At 33.8% G+C, this 17735-nt stretch overlaps 1 protein-coding gene across 7 annotated transcripts in view; it reads left to right on the forward strand.

Moving 5' to 3' along the window:
- LOC118737607 (UPF0676 protein C1494.01-like) overlaps positions 1-17735 on the forward strand; it is a 60012-nt gene extending 42277 nt beyond the window's left edge. For 6 of the 7 annotated variants that reach the window (XM_036468219.1, XM_036468224.1, XM_036468220.1 and 3 more), the window contains exons 3-7: positions 12854-12969; positions 13051-13803; positions 16846-16924; positions 16989-17094; positions 17285-17735. In XM_036468219.1, coding sequence (XP_036324112.1) covers positions 12854-12969; positions 13051-13803; positions 16846-16924; positions 16989-17094; positions 17285-17354 — 1124 coding nt within the window. In that variant the 3' untranslated portion in view covers positions 17355-17735. Of the gene's footprint in view, positions 1-12853; positions 12970-13050; positions 13804-16845; positions 16925-16988; positions 17095-17255 lie in introns of all 7 variants that reach the window. The other variant, XM_036468225.1, reaches the window with a different exon arrangement.

A 17735-nucleotide genomic window follows, 5' to 3' on the forward strand; every position in this document is an offset into this window, starting at 1 on the left:
AAATTTACATAGAAGGAGATTCCATGGATTCCTATTTTGTTATTAAAAACGCAAAAAATGTTATGACAAAATTGTACTTAAACCTACACTCGGGCCATTACGTTAATGAAAATAATATCTGTTTAAGTTAAGTTTAAATGACACTCGTGTATTTTTTGTCATTTAAATGCCTAGTGGAAATTGTGCATTATATGGTTCATATGCTGAGTTTTTTTCCACTTCGCAAAGTGTTTATAATTTATATCTTCAACTCCGTTCAGGTCAATATCGCATACGTTATACGTGAACTGACTTAGTTCCGTTAGTCGTGTTGTTTTTTTTTTTGTTTTTGATTTTTGTATGTACATATGTACATATCTGTATACGTATGGAATAGTAGCTTATGTCGGGAAGCTGGCTTTAGTATAATGCGGCATTCCCTTTATTCTTTTAACGACAGGGAATTTTTTGAAGAGACTTAATAAGAATATTGACTTGCTAGTATCGTAACTATTTCTGCACGTTTACTTGCCAAAAGTCATTCAACGGCTCGGTGCCAGTGAGTCATTCGCAATCGTGTGCTGCGAATGCCGCATTAAACTAAAGCCAGCCTTTCGATTTAAGCTACTGTTTCGTATGAACACAGATATGTACATACATATGTACATAGTTATATGCGTATTATTGAACGAACGTCCGCACTTGCAGTCAACGTTCGTTGAATAAATGAAAATGGAAACGCGTAGTCTGACTAATTGAGTTGTGACTAGCTAAAGCAACTACATACAATCAAAAAATAAACATGCAATGAGGGAACACAACAACAATAACAAATACCGTAGCGCATAACGCACGCAAAAAAATAAAATCGAAACGCATATAAATTTTAATTTTCAATTCCGCGCATTTCAATTGAATATTCGAGCATATAAATCATTTAGGTAAGAATCCAATTGATTGCATTGTATGCATATAGTAGGTACTTGTGAGTGTATTAGTGAATATCCAGCAAAAATGTATACCGGTTAGTGCTGGTTAGTGGACTATTATTTACGTATTTAGTAACCAGTTCTTTGGGATGATAGCGAAACATTGTTTATGCCGTTGCGAGTTTTCCAATAAATACATAAGGGCATTTTGAATCTCACGCGACGTGACGTTTGTATCACAAAATGTTAAAAAATAAAATGAAAAATCAAAATTTTAAAAGGGCTTTTCTATATTTGCATAATAATTAAATAACCCTTTATTCAGTAAACAAAAAAATAAAACAACCTTTGGTAGATTAAAGATTCAAAGATATAAGCAAACATATGCGCTGGCGTGCCGTAATATTTAAAATATTTAAGGCTAATTTTCAAGGTTCATAAAGGTAAAAAACTTTCCTGCGTCTTCTTTTTATTACGTTACTAAATTTTCAATTGATAATTTACTTTTCTAATAATGGCCTTAAACAAATTTTTAACGCAAATAAAACATGAATTTTATGTCGAATTTTATTTTTATTTTGACTTCAGCGCCATTTATCCGGTCCGATTTTCTCAAATCTACCAATGCCAAGTATTAAATAAATCGGAAAATAAACACGGCTTTTCAAAAAATATCTCATTTTTCGTAAAAATACTTCTGCTTACATAACTAGTATATATTACAAAAATAAGCCAAAATTGGCCATAAATAAGATATATGTATCCATGCCTTTTGTTTTTTTTTTCGCAGGAAACGCCCATATTTATATTTTAGTTCGCCCTGAGTTTAAGTAGAGAATTAATTTCCTTCTCAAAAATAGCTAATTTCAAAAAAAAATTTAAAATAGAATTCGGATGTAGCTCTTCCGAAGAAAAAAAAACGCATATTAATGAAAATCTAATTCTACCTCACGTCGATTGATTGAGAAGAAGGGGGTGTTGAAAAAAAAAAAAAATACTTTTGTATAAGCACTTCAAACCAGCATTAAAAAATCTATAACATGAGGTCTGCCTCGTTTTTGAGATAAAATAAATACGACCAAATTTTGTTGAACCCTGTAATTATTGCTCTTAACTTCAGTAAAAGATTGCTAGTTGAGGACATGGCAATTAAAATTTACTATTCCATTTATGGTACAAATGATAATTGCAAAGAAGAAAAATCAGAATTGGAATTAATCTCAAAAAACTATAACGGATATTAGTTATGTGACAGGCACAATTATTGAAGTTAGGAAAAAATCCTGACGTAATGAAGCAAAACGGAGTTCAGATTCGTGCTCAGTACATCAAAATAGTGTCAATCCCGAACGCTAACACTTTTTTTTGTGTGGCTACAGGACAGCTGTATGTATGTACAGTGTACACGTATGTATTTTAGTGCGCTTAGCATTTAAATACTTTCTGGCCGCTTTTCGTACTTAATTTACCATAAAAAAAAATATCTTTTTTTTATTACAAGCAAAGTATGTATGCACATTAGAGTGGTCCAAAAAATAAAGTCGGAATTTTAATGCCGGCACCCAATAGGATTGTTCTATACCGAAAAAAGATATACCCCTGTGTTTTTCTATTTTGAAATCAAAAAATATTTAGGGAGTGCTCAAAGAGCTCAAAGTTTTATGTATGTATTTTATATGGAGAAAAACCAATTCTTCGTAGAAATGATATACAATTCTTGGAAATCAATATTTTTCGATCGGAAAACTGTGGTTCTCTTCAGTAGACTTCCAGTATTAATGACCAGTTGTTTATTTACTGCGTTAGGTGAGTTATTTTGAATAACCCTAATGTACATTAGAGTGGTCCAATTTTTGAACTGGGGGAAAAATGTCATCCTAGAAGACGGGGCACCCCCTTAGTTTTTTCTTTCTGATATTTGTAATATCTATTCCAACTTTCAATTTTCTACTGTTGCCATGATAACTGAAGCTTTTCATATTTTTTTTGGATAATTTAAATTACAAATTTTCTTTGGTTGCTTAACTAATTGTTTGATTAATACATATATATGAAGATACACTACTTCTAGAGTAAAATATTAACATCCTCTAATTTTATACTTAGAAACGTAAAGTTAGGTACCAGAATCTCTTTCGACAAAAGAAACAAATTTTGGAAGGTGCCCCAAACCCTAGGACCACTCTAATGTACACAGTATGTATATAAATTAAGAATTTTCATTATACCTAATCAAATGTGCCCATCATAAAGTCTACTAAAACAGTAAAATGAGTAGTCACAAAAATATTTACTAAAATCGTTTGTTTATCATAAAGCTTTTCCGAATATTTAACGGCATAGCTCTGGCTTTTGTTTATTTACATTGCGTGCGGTCTAACAAGGGGCGGTTTAGCGAGGGCGGGCGGGGAATGTCGGTTAGCTGCGATCGCACGCGTGTTTTAACTCATGTATGTACAGATGCGTGCAACTAATTAGCAACGAAATTCAAAACGTATTGCTTGCAAATTATGTTTATTTATTTATTTTTAATAATTTTCATCTAAAATATAATTCAATGTATATCAGAAACCGCAATAACAAAAGTTGAAAGCTTGCACAAATTGCAAAAAAATTAATCAAACTTCAAAAAATTGTCATCAAAATTTCAAAATTTTTAATTAGAATATTTAGAAAGTTTTCGGGTATGCAGTTTTGTAGCCCATTCAATTTTAGTATAACAAAGTGCAAGTTTCAAGTCGCTAAAAATTACCGTTGATTTTTTAGAATTTTTTTTGTCGAGGGTGTTGCGGATTTTTTTTCCATGTAAAAAAAAAATTTTGATCATGTGTTATATGGAAGAAAATGCGCAAGACCCTCCACAAAAAAAAATTCTAAAAAATCAACGTTAATTTTTAGCGACTTGAAACTTGCACTTTGTTATACTAAAATTGAATGGGCTACAAAACTGCATACCCGAAAATTTTCAAAATATTCTAATTAAAAATTATGAAATTTTGATGACAATTTTTTGAAGTTTGATTAATTTTTTTGCAATTTGTGCAAGCTTTGCAACTTTTGTTATTGTGGTTTCTGAAATAGATTAAAATATATTTTAGATGAAAATTATTAAAAATAAATAAATAAACATAATTTGCAAGCAGTATCGTTTTGAATTTCGTTGCTAATTAGTTGCACGCTTCTGTATATACCTACACACATATGTACGTATACTGGGGTGGTCAAAAAAAAGAAAGACGGAATTTTAATGCTTTCGAAAAAAGTTGTACCCCCGTTTTTTTATTTGGAAATCAAAAAACGTTTAGGGGTCGCTCAAAGCGCTCAAAATATTCCATATCTTATAATATTTAGCGACAGGCAAACTTTTTTTCTTCAGGAGACTTCCAGTAACAATCCCCAATTGTTTATTTAACAATTTTTTAATATTGCCTATTTTTTACAGGTTCGTTAAGCACCCCAAAAAATGCAATGGGGGGGGGGGACCCATAAAATATCGCTAGTTCTAGAAATGGTAAAATAAACAATATCAAACTATTGAAAGTCACCTGAAGAGCAACAGAGTTTTTAAAATTAGTAATTTTGATTTCTAAAAATCATATACCATTTCATTTGCCCCCACATAAATATATATATATATATATATGGTATATAGAAAAATCATAGGCGGTGAGAACATTAAAAATCGGACTTTACTTGTTCACATGCATTTTTGGACCACCCTAATATACAACCATGTGTATATAGATTTCTATGCGAACATAATTATACATACAGCGAACTTGTTCGGTTATTAGCGAGTGATTTATTGGACTCTTCCACAGTTCAACCACTTACATTATAGTATATTCATATGTACATAGATACTTACTTTGTATAAACTTATGTACGAAATATATATTCGTATGTTCTTAAAGAATTTTTTCTTTTTTTAATTAGTTATTATAATTGCTTTGGGCATATGCAAACATATTTCTGTATGTAGGCAACTAAGTAAAACATGTACTTTTTATCACATATTTTCAGTTTACAGATTACGAACAACTATAGTCAGTAAGCGAAAATTAATGTCATCGTTCTCTTGTATATACATATACAAATATGTATGCATACATGTATGTTTTTATTACAGAATTGTGAATGTTCATTTATTTAGTTTAAATTTAAAAAAATCTCTCCTTTGAAATTTTGGCCAAATCGGATAAAGATTATAGTGCTCCCCTGGGACCGTCTTATTCTTTTCTCTTTCCCAAAGCTATAGACCGGGCTTGTAGCTCGCCCTGTAGAAACACTGCCCAATGATTAAATCAGAAGAGTCTCGGGCCTTACAATTAAAATAGAGCACAAGTGGTCTATCTTAAATCAAATTTATTTCTGAAATTTGTTTAGTACTAATGGCACTGTCTCATTCTTGGAAATTTATTATTTATATTTTCTATTCGACAGACACATTCCCACCCACAAATTATCGTTGCCGTTTAAGAAGCAAATAATATGGCGCTAATACGTCTATGTGGCTACTTTTTAAATATTTTCCTAACCAATTTGTTTTCCAATTAAATAAGCGCGAAACGCTAGTTCTAAATTTTCATTATACATACATAGCTTTGGCCCGATGTTTGTTCATGAGTATTAGAGGAAGAAGAATAAGTCGATTTAGCCCGGTTCGCCTGTTTGTTTGATCGCAAACTAATTCTCAGTTTTCGAGATATCCGACTAAAATCTAGTATATGTACATACGGTGACCATTCGTACCCATTTTGGTGGGACGGTACCGATTTCGAGAAAGGTGATGCGCTGAATATTTTCCTAAAGTCGGGACGTATAAGTAAGTGCCCCGATTTTGCACATTTGTATCGAACAAATTCCGATTTACAGTTTTTATTTATTAATCGAATATGAGTCACCCTGTACTCTGGCCCAAAAACCATTTTTCGGACAAACGTGCCACCACTTTCGTTCCCACAAAGAACATGGAATATAAAGGAGCCACAAACATAGCCAGCATCCTTATTTTCTACGATCTTTGGTTTTATTTTGTCAAACTGGTATTCTCGCTATATTGCCGTCCATTTTTGCTGCTAAATTTTTTAAAGGTTTTTAGAATTATTTGTTAAGTTTGATGTTTGATGTAATCAAAAGATACTAACTTGAGTTTAGTGAATTATAAAAACAATATTACTAATTTCCTCAAAAAAAGCTCAAGCATATGGAAAATAAAAGCTTTATATTGTTTTTTTGTTGTTGATGTTATGACTTTATATTCTAAAAATAAAATTCTATGATCAGTTTCGATGCTTTAGAAATGTCCTGATTTGTGGTCACCGTAGGTATACAGGTATCTCTTTGTATTTCAAACCCTTTATTTATGGTCCGATATGGGTTCAAAGCCCTGGTCAAAGCAACATCGCAAAAAAAAAATTAGAAAAACGGTTTTTTCTTCTCATAAAAATACAATCGCTGTTCGGAGTCGGCGTAAAACTGTAGGCCCTCCCTCTTTGTGTGACAACATCAAGGCGCACGCCACAAATCGGAGGAGAAGTTCGTCCAAACACTAACATATGTGTAAGCGCCAATCTATTATTATGGTTCATATTTGAAATAACTTCACACAAAATTTTGGCCAATAGTTGGCGCAAGCGGCGAGATATTTGGAAAATTCGTATTCGCGATCCGATTTTTTGCATATTTGAACATATATTACTTGAATGGAAAGAAATACCGCCACAAAAAAATTAGCCGTTAGGTGGTGGGGGTAAATTTTTTTTTAATTAAACACCACAACATTAAAATGTTTATCTAAAATTATTGTTATATCGTAACAATCATTTATCGGAAACAGAAAAATCTAACCCCTATAACATATACACCTACGGTCAAAATAATAGCACTCCAACATTTTGACCAGTTTTGATTATTTGTATTTTGTTTGTTTAATGTGCACCAATTTTTGTAGAATTATAGCTCATTATACATACATACATATAACAAAAACCATATGAATTCAAATTTAAAACTTTGTAATTTTTTTTCACAAAAAATTCGAACGTTTTAATCCGAAATTTTGAAATAATTTTTGGTAAGCAGTTTTATAGCCCCTTTAAAGTGCATGCTTGAAGGGGCTAAAAATTCGCATTGTTTTTGATGGGATGATGGTAAAATACCACAGTTAAAATTTCTTGTCGATTAGTACTATAATAAATTTATTGAAAAAATTGTAAAAAGTTGATCGGTTAAACATCTTATCAATTTCACCGACACTTGATAACAGCAGTTGGTATAAACAACTAAGAAGAAACAGAGCGCAAAAGATAATACTAGCGTTTAAAAAAGTATCAACAATCACGCATTCATTTTATAAAACAAACATGGGAATAAATTCGAGGAAAAATTTTATTGTTATGGGGTTTTCAAGTTCATTATCACTTCCAAGAATGGGAGATATACTACATACATACATGTCTAATAAATACATACTTGCATACACATAATGATACGGTGTATAGTAACCTGCAAATAGATCTATTAACCCTTGTACACAAATGATGTCAAAATGCTCCATTTTAAGAAGAAATATGCACAGAATTCTTTAGCTTTTATATAATGCATTTCAAAAAAAAAAAAAAAAAAAAAAAACTGAAATGACGATTGTGTAGAGTTTTGTTCACATGCAACATTTTTTTTTGGTTATTTTGCTGCACATGTGCATACATATGTAAATGGGGCTGATTCTGAAGGGCTAATTGTTGCAAAGCATATGAAATTCACTTAAGTGGCGCCTGAGTTTATTTAAATAAATATGTTTTTAAGTTTTAAACTTCAGCAAAAGCCATGACACAAAATGTCAAATTGACAAGTGCCATAGTTTTTTTTAACGTGATAATTAACGTATTTTTCCTGTTGCATTTACACATCGAAATAAATTTTATATTTTCATTCGAAGTTGCTTTTTAAATATTTTTAAACTAATTTTTATCGAATTTTAGAAGTTGTTCAATTAGGTTGACTTTCGCCACTTAAAACTTATCACTTTTTTGTAGTCGATGGCGAATTCCTGATAATTTTTAGCAAATATATGTATGTACACATGTATATGTGCTTATACATACATTAGTAAATCCCCTCTAATACTGTCGTCGGCAGCCACACTTCAGTTTAGTAGATATGTATATGGCAAACAATTCAAAAGCCAAATTTTATTGTGTGCTAACAACAATTGCAAATGCTTTAAGCTCTTCAACTGCACACACAAAAACTACAAACAAACCAACATCCACAGGTAGCGCTTAACAATATAAAATCGTCATTGATTACTTCGAAAGTTGGCGGTAATCGATTGTTTGGTTGTTTTCCAATGCATTGTTAACATTGTCATGGCCTGTAACAATACTACATATATGTGGGTGGCGGCGCACCCGTTAACTGCTACAAGTGCCATGCACACGTCTGTATATTTATACTCATACATTGGGTTAAGAACTTGACCGCCATAGTGGACTCCGTGCGGAAATAATAAAAATATTGTATAGGAATTATTTACTGTATTGAAAAGTATTTCAAAATTTCAATTTTGTGGGAAAATGCAATCAAAGTTTTATCAATCCATACGGAAAGTTGGAAAGACACATATCTTTGCCCATATTTGGGAAGTTTGGTTATCTATTAAATTTACTTAAATATCAAGCTTATTTATTGCATAATGAGATCTTCAAAAACGTAAATTTTTAGTTACATCTCTATATTATTAAACGTGCGATATGTATGTAATTTTCAGGTCATAGATAGGCTAGTAGTGTGTACTACTACTAGGTGGAATCCAGTTTCAGTGACAGTTCATCCTCTGAATTATGGAAGATTTTTTCAAGTAGCGGTCTCGGTTAGGCAAGCATTAACAAAGCTCTTAAAGCCAGTTTCACAAAAGCAATTTGAGTGAAAAATGTTATTTATTTGAATTTATTCGGTTAGAAGGCAAAAATGATAATTTTTTACTTAAATTGCTATTGGAACCATAGTTAACGTATTTCTGTCATGAAAAAGCGTACAAATGCTTCTAGCATGGTTGTTAACCGGTCAGTAACCAGTAAGAAACTGGGGTTTCTCCCATATACATAGCAGAGAAACGTAAATGTTGCCAAAACTGCGGTCTCGTACAATTTTCCGTATCCGGAAACGCAGAGAAAACAACTAAAATTAATTTAAATTTTCGTATGCGGAGAACGTTCGAAACGTTGGACAGTGTTTCGGCTATATGGAGGCTGGTGGAAATAATAGTACACATGCACCGATTTCACTGAAACTTGACATGTGCTCTAGTTTTACTACTATAGTCGAAACACTGTGCGTTGGGAGGAGATGATGTTATTTAAAAGCAATTGTATTTTATTTGTTCAAGCTGAACATTTGAGAGCGTACGTATACATGTACGTAGTCGGCAGTGGGTGCTACATACGCTTGGCTAACTATTCGGCATGCGACACCTATGACCTGATTCCCCGTATAAAATCCGATTGGGGCGAGATCCCGCCCTCGATTGAGGCCAATGTGAAACCGTCCCTAGCTGATTCATCGGCAGCCTCATTTACGGAAATGTTACGATGATTGAGGGACCCAAGCTAAAGCTGATTTGAACTGACTAGTAGTTCCGTTCAAAATAGTTTTGCACTCCTTTATCAGCTTCGAATTTGTGGTTAACCACGCCAGAGCTATAGTGGCCGTCGGGCTATCAGAGAAAACGGCGACGCACTCTCATTGACTTTAGCGTAAACCACTGCACTTTAACCGACGACAGTTCTCAGATATAGCAAATATATATGTAGATGTACAGTTTATGTATTAAGGCGTAGGTGTTAAATGCTAGTCACGTTCGATCCTAGTTGATTGAAATGAATTAAATTTCTTGGTGCACAAGGCCAGCCGCTATTTAAAATAATAAAGTTAGAAGGATAAAATTCAAGGATATTTTAGCGAACATGTTAGTCCTTAATATATATTTATTTTGCAAAAATAACTATTCGAAATTTTCGAGTATATTCAAGGATAAAGTTCCAAAAGGACATTTTCAATGTCTAATGGCTTTTATTGGCCAAAAATTTAATTGTTTTCAATTTTACAGAATTTTCTATCCTATCTAAAGTCCGTATTGTTAATAAGCATGTAAATTTTTAAAATAATTTTTCGAATCAATTACGCTTAAAAAAAATCTGGTGTGGGTGGTGGGTAAGACTGAAAAAAATTGGTAATTTGATTTTTTAAGGACCACCCCAATGTGTGTAAATATTTTGTACATAAAATGCAAGAATATTTGCCACCTTTTAATGGTCTGTGAATCATTAAATGTACACATAAATTTACTCATATATTATATTTCTATTCTCGGCGTGCCATCCAAGCTATTTATTCAAATTGAAATGCACTTCGTTATTATTATTTATCCATTTATATCAATTGAAATCAGCAATTACTTGAAAATGTCAACTTGGTTGGTCGTACGTTGTGTGATTATTGATTTCATTTATTGTATGATCGTCGTTATTGATCAGCTCCGGAGAATGAGTCTTCGTTCAATGGCCGCCACAATGATCGCCCAATGGATAAAATTGCCTTATCATTTTTCTAATGGCGATTTCCTTTCTACAAAAAACGTTGTCTTTTCCTCGCCCTCTTCACAGTGTTTGTGCTTAAAGGGCAAAGAGAAGGTTGCATTTTTCGGTAGAAACCAAATCGGCATAAGAGTGATCACCGATCAACAAAAAAGTAGACACGTGTAGCAAAAAAAAAACAACTCGTCGCAACCTTAATGGGCATGTTGTACAACGTAATTCTATTTTGTGCTTCTTTCGAACCGGCAGCCGAGATAGATCGGTCTTTCACGCCGACGAGTTGGTGTGAATAACTTTTATAACTTTGCAGAGCGAGTTAAATGACAAAGTTTCTTGGTCTCGGGTCAAATCGACAAGCCGCTTCCGTAACAGAAAAAGTTTATTCTCGCGTGGTCAAAGCACATATGTATGTATGTATGTATTTATATATATATCGTCGCAAAACGGACATTGTGCCATAAATGAGATTTGCTCACCGGATTTGCTCACAAGACTTTTTCATTCATACCAAAATATCGAAATGTAGATATAAAAGGTAGAGATAATTAGATATAAAAGAGATAACCATTTTGAAATAAGTTTTACTCTATTCTGCACAGTTGGGTAAACTTCACATACGAGGTTTCGTCTTATTTTGATAAGCGATTTTATTACTTTAAACGACGAAATGTATGTATGTTAGGGATGTGCGCTTAATCGATTAAATAATTTTTTTATTAATCATTATCCAGATTAATCAAAAAACTCAAAAATAATTTATTGAACTCTGAGTAACTTTACTCATATATTTCGAGTTTGCTTTTAAAGCAAATGCATTAGTTGTTTGTTTTTGATAATATAATACAATATTTTTCTTATTGACAAAAATACAATGCCAAACGAGCACACTTTTCTCATATTTTATTAGCCGGCCTCGTTTGCGCGCTGAATGTGTATATAAGTACATAAGTACATATACGCAGGAGGTGGCAACCCTACTTAATAAAATAATACATTTTTACACATCAAGCGGCTAAGTATTTTCATTTGACAGTGATGGCGCAGAACCGATGCCTACGCTTATTAGGACTGAATATAGTAATTTTTGTAACAGGTGGGAACCCTATTAAAATTCTTAGTAAACAAGGTCACTCTCCTTTGATACAGACTGTATTAGAGAAAAAGTTTCAGGTCAATCGGACACCAGCAATTGGTTAAAAATGCTTGCTTACGTACACTAAGGTGGCCCAAAAAAAAGTCAAGCCGGAATTTTAACGCTCTCACCCCACAGGATTATTCCATATCGGAAAAAATATACATACCCCTATTTTTTATTTTGAGATCGCTCACAGTTTTCCATGTATTTTATATGTATAAAAAACACTTTTCATTGAAACGGTATACAATTCTTTAAAATCAATATTTTACGATCGGGAAAACTCTGGTTTTTTATTACTAAAGATTTTTTATTCATCCCCAAATTACATTTTCTGGGGGTTTTGGCGGACCTATAAAATATAGTTACTATAAAAAAATTGTTAAATAAATGGTTAAATAAATAATTGTGTATTGTTATTGGGAATCTCCTGATGAGAAACAGAGTTTTCCGATCGAAAAATATTGAAAATCTTGATTCTATACCATTTCTACGAAAAGTTTTTTTTTCATATAAAATACATGGAAAATTTTGAGTGCTTTGAGCGACCCTAAATATTTTTTGATAAAATGTGGTATTTTTTTGGTACACTTATAACAATCTTAGGGAGTGAGAGCTTAAAAACTTCGACTTTACTTTTTCACATGCATTTTTGGACCACCCTAACGTGCACATGTAGAAACGAATATTGAAAGGTACGTAATTCCTCTTTAGAGTGGTTTGAAATATGAAATGTATATTAAATGGTTTACTTCATCGGCTTTCGAAGTTTACATATCTGTACATTGTGGGATAATGCTTAATAATATTTAAGTCACGCGGAAGCGGTTAAGGGCTCATAGCAATTAAAATTAAATAAATTAAAGTGTGACAGCAGCTATTACCTTTATTTAATTATATATGTGTATAAGAACGCTGATTCTGCAGTTAATTCGCTGCAAAATCAAATAATTATCAACTTTTTCAACTTTCATCACACCGCTATGTACATAAATACATACATATAGTAAATGCATATTGTCATTGGCGCTAATTGCCGCTGAAAAAATTGCGATTAAAATTCACTGTTGCTTTTTTGCTTAAAACCTGCACATTTTCAAATTGCTAATTCATTAATTGTCAATTTTGTTGGTTTCATTCAAGTAATTTTTAAATACTTTGTAGATTCGTTAAAGTTTGCTTCATATATAATTTCGCTTCTATCTCATCCATAGGAACCGAAGAGGCGCCAGTGCGTTCAGTTGTGAATCGAGTCGGCCATCAATTACAAAAATGTATGTCCGAGAAGGGACTATGCTTGCTTGTAAATCATGGCATTTCCGATGAAAAGGTATGATAATTAGTTTGCCTTTAGCATTGCCACTTGTGTATCACCCACTTAAATATCTGAACCACACTGCTATAATTTCAGTTGAAAACCGCTTGGGATCATCTCGATGATTTTGTTGACCTACCTGGCGATGTGAAGGAGCATTACCTACGCACTGGTGATGATAATCATGGCTACGTGCGCCCAGGCGTAGAGCGTTTCAATGGCAAAACTCCTGAACTCCGCCATGCTTTCAACATTTGCACATTAAATGCGAAAAATTTACCCGAAGAACCATTACCTGGCTTCGCGGAACACATTTCATCCTTGGCAACGGATTTCAAAGCACTCTCCCGCTTCATTCTGCAGTCACTTGCCGTCTCGCTCGACATACCACAATCGTTCTTCCTCGAGAAACACTCACACATGCTGTCCGGTGATCATGACAACGAGTCCACACTACGTCTGCTCTACTATCCGCCCATCATTGAGGATACGGATGAGAAGAATGACTTTATTAAGGGCAGTTGTATTTACAGTTATCAACGTTGTTTGTCGGATAAACCCGATTTCCGGCCAGAAACGAATCCGCGCGATGAAATCAACGAATTGGATGGCAAAGATGAAAGCAACGACACCACTGAACGTCAGTTGCCCAACGGTGAAATGATACGCTGTGGTGCACACACAGATTATGGTACATTTACATTGTTGGCCCAGGACTCGGAGGGTGGACTTGAGGTGAAAATGCCGGGTAGTGAAAAATGGCAGCGTGTTGGCCATTTGCCCGGTGCCATATTGATAAACTGCGGCGAAATCTTGTCGATATGGACGAAAGGACGTTATCCAGCATTGGTGAGTGGTAGAGAAAATTTAAAGATATTTACTAATATCACATTTTTCAAAATACATATACATACATATGTATGTATGTACGTATGACTCATTTCTCTTTACCTTCCTTCTACCTGCCTTTTTAATTTGGTGTTCTTACACTTGCGTTTTAATATTTCCACCAACTCGGATTTTTTATGACGACTTGTATGTATATGACAAGAACTGAGAAAATACATTGGTATACACCATACACACATATGTTCATATATGCATGTATAATTATTAAAATTTTTGTACATATGTAATTGCATTGGTAAATGATATGAGGCTCAACCGCTGGAGAATGGTTTTGGTATATCTTAGGTCTGCAGGTTAAATTTTGAAGTTTTAATGAAGTGTTTTATTTTGTATAATTGGCTTATCGCTGTTTGGTGCAAAATATCTTGCACTACACTGAGAAAAGAGTTTAGTTGCGTCAACTAAATATGTTTTTCTCAACACATGATTTGGTTATAGTTACATTACTTGTTTATAGTTACCGAATCATGTGTTGAGAGGAATATATTTGCCTGACTTTTTTCTGAATGTAAAATGCACTGTGAAGAGTTTAGTTTACGTCAACTAAATATGTTTTGCTCAACACATGATTTGTTTAGACATAGTTACATTATTGGGTTATAATTACCGAATTGTGGGTTGAGAGGAATATAGTTATTTTTGTTGTCCTTTTACTGTCTGCGGTTGGGGTTGCTAGAGTCTGTGGAATAGCCACCACCTTGAAAACAAGAATGATTAACGTTTTTGTAAAACTCAGAGGAACAGCCGTTTAAGGACCTCAACCAAACTATGCCCAAAGTTTAATATCCATATGTTATGTTTCTACTTTTTGCTCAAATATCCTATTTTTTTACATGCCAAAACGACTTTAAATACAATAATCGCCTTAAGAGACCTATAATAACATTTAGCACAATTTTTTTTTTGTTGAATACAATTTTTTAACTTATTAACTCCTAATAAGGCGGGACTTTTTAACCCGGTTTTAGTGGCTTAAACTTTTCCGTATATTCGGTTGTTATTCGTTAATTTCTTTATCCGAAATCCGTTCATTTGGTTATTTCTTGATTCGAATATCCGGTTATCTATGCACTATTTAAAGCTCCCAGCCCCTTAAACACAAAATTTTACCTGGCGTCGTCAAAAACGAAAATCTTGTGCCTTCGAAGGGAAAAAGATGGGCGCGAGACTAGATATTCAATTCCGATACCGCATATGCCGAAATTAAACTTTTAGGTTCCGAACCTGGCGATCCCGATGCCTCTCAGAACTGTTCCACGGGTCGTGCAAATATTGCTGTTCTATCTGGCAGTCATATACTTATATACGATCCAGTACAACTCCACCTTTGCCTAGCTTTCGAGCGGTAAATTTCTGTAATTCTGCTCTTGATTGCCCTAAGGCTTAATGAGAAAATATTTCTCTGCGTACTCGCGCGAGCTTAATATTTAATGTGGCTTACCGCCTCCTTTATTACAAACGCTTCCGCACAGAAAACGATTGCGTAGTGCGACAAGCGAAAGATTAGCCGAAAATTGAGACAAAAATCCCAGCACTTACGTCGCGTTTTGTCCTTGATCCATCTGTAAAGAATATCCACGGCCTTCTTGATTTGGGTTTCTCCGCGAATCCAGTAACTGCAGCTTGACTATTTTGTATGGGATTTGTGGTTAGTTCAAATCTTTGGCATAATATAACTTGACGGTGGGCATGTGGTAGTCTAATTATAAGGCCACTGTGATTGAACGGCCTTTCTTTTCGGTAACCCAAATCTGGTTGTGCTGGGATCAGCTGAAAGCTATTGGATTCTGGTGAAGGCGTTTTAAGACTATGTTCAAACAGGCACCTTATTGGCAATTAAGCTCCTTTTCACCAATTTAAACCTTAATTGTTACCCGATTTATCATACAAAAATTCAAATTACTAATTGCGAACAAATAATCAATAATTAATTGGCAATTAATTTGTGTCAGATTCTCTATGCAACCCTGCTAGGTATGTTTAATTTTGACTTGGAGGTATGTTTATTAAACAAAGAGCAATCAGCTGTTTGTTTTTGGTCCTCTTTTAAAGCTGAATTATAAAATTGTACCTAATTAAATGAAAACTTTACCCAAAAGTAGATAGATGTACCTGAAAAGTATATATGCATTTCTATATAAAGAGAAATAGGAGGATAACAATTCCCATTGATACCATATTAACTTCTGTACTCACATTAAACAAATTTTGGCTATGTAAAGAATCTCTTCGAGCAGCGCGAGCCAAAACTATGTTGTAGAAAGGTGAATCACTTTCCTCACAGTTCTTTGATCAGACATTTTAAAAAGAAACATTTTCCATCTATCTGGCGAAATCAACTACAGTTGCGTAACTTTGACCACCCTTCTGTATTATTTGTATGCCACTTCACGAAGGAGAGAAGCTATTAGATCAGTTGGCCCCACCAGCAAACGCATTGAAATGTCAATAAAAATAAGAACTGATATCTGAGAAGTTATTTGTCTACGTTCCAAACGTATCTAAAATTGTGTGTGTTGTACCGAATGTACTTTCAACCTAAATAAAGGTACGATTGTACCAACTTTTCCATCACTGTAGGTAATCCAGCAGCTAAATTCGTATCGATAATTGGGCTGCTGATGTGTGTGTGAACGCCAAACTCAATGCCGCAATTTAAAGTTTAATTGCCTCAGCTAATTGGCCTAAGGCTACATAAATAGTTCACAGAACAATTTAATAGTAACACATATTTAAAAAGTTTTTCCAAAAGGTCAAGCAGCTTTTTTGTAGATATGTATTTGGTATCCTGATTCTTTTGCCTTAAGTATTAGCTTTATTTTTTGAGATATAGCATACTCATATCCATGGTGTAATTTTTATAGTACGCAGTTCTAAAATAAGACTATGATTTATGGGTTATTTGCCGTACTTGTACGAAGTTAAAAAAAAAAAAACATACACAAAAATCTGCAACTTATGACTTTCTTTTTTTCATTGCAGCAACATCGTGTTGTGATACCAGAACAGCCACATATACGCACGCGTGGCCGTCATTCCATTGCATTCTTCTGCCATCCAGGTAAGTGACACACAAAATAGTACAAAAACCCGTTATTTATTATTAAATAAATTTTTTTTTCTAGATAACTTAACTATGATTTCGCCAAATGACCTGCCCAACACAGAAGTCGGCACCGATACGGTCGACAAGAAGCCGCGCAAGAAGTCCTTCAGGGCAGCGAAAGAGAAGTATGTGTTAATGAAGAATTTTCCATTAAAATTTAAATTACTTGAGTGCTTAAATTCTGATGAAAGCAACAATGCTGCGGCATGCGCATCTATCGCCACCACGCCCTTCCACTCCTTTTCAAACCATATTTACTGGCTTAACGCTTTTGCCTAACCCACAGCTTTTTTCTTTTTTTGAAATCATTTCTAGGGTTTACAACGCATACCAGTTAATACAGAAGAGATTTCGGGAAACCTATGGCCACCAAGCTTCGCACTGATAATTACAAGCACACACAAACACACAAACGTACATTAAACCAACTCTAGTTTCTAAATAGTTCATAAATACACACAACTTGCATACATACATAGATTGTTTAGCGCATAATTATTTACATACATATGTAGCTACATATATAAATGCTATTGCACTTACACTGTATTGATTCCAGTCGTAAATTTGCCATGCAGGCAGGGACATAAATACCCGATCATAGCCTTTTTAAAGACGATTGTATTTCTGTGGAAAAGTGGCATCGCTTGATTGAGATGCCGGAGAGAAAATAGCAGTACCGTTGTTTGAGTCTTCGATATTAAGCTTAATTTATTTAATACATGTTTGTTAAACATAATTTGTGTTTGTGTTTAAACACAATATT

Source organism: Rhagoletis pomonella, unplaced genomic scaffold, assembly GCF_013731165.1.
Source record: "Rhagoletis pomonella isolate Grant_MI unplaced genomic scaffold, Rhpom_1.0 Rhpom_scaffold_00004, whole genome shotgun sequence".
Taxonomy (NCBI): domain Eukaryota; kingdom Metazoa; phylum Arthropoda; class Insecta; order Diptera; family Tephritidae; genus Rhagoletis; species Rhagoletis pomonella.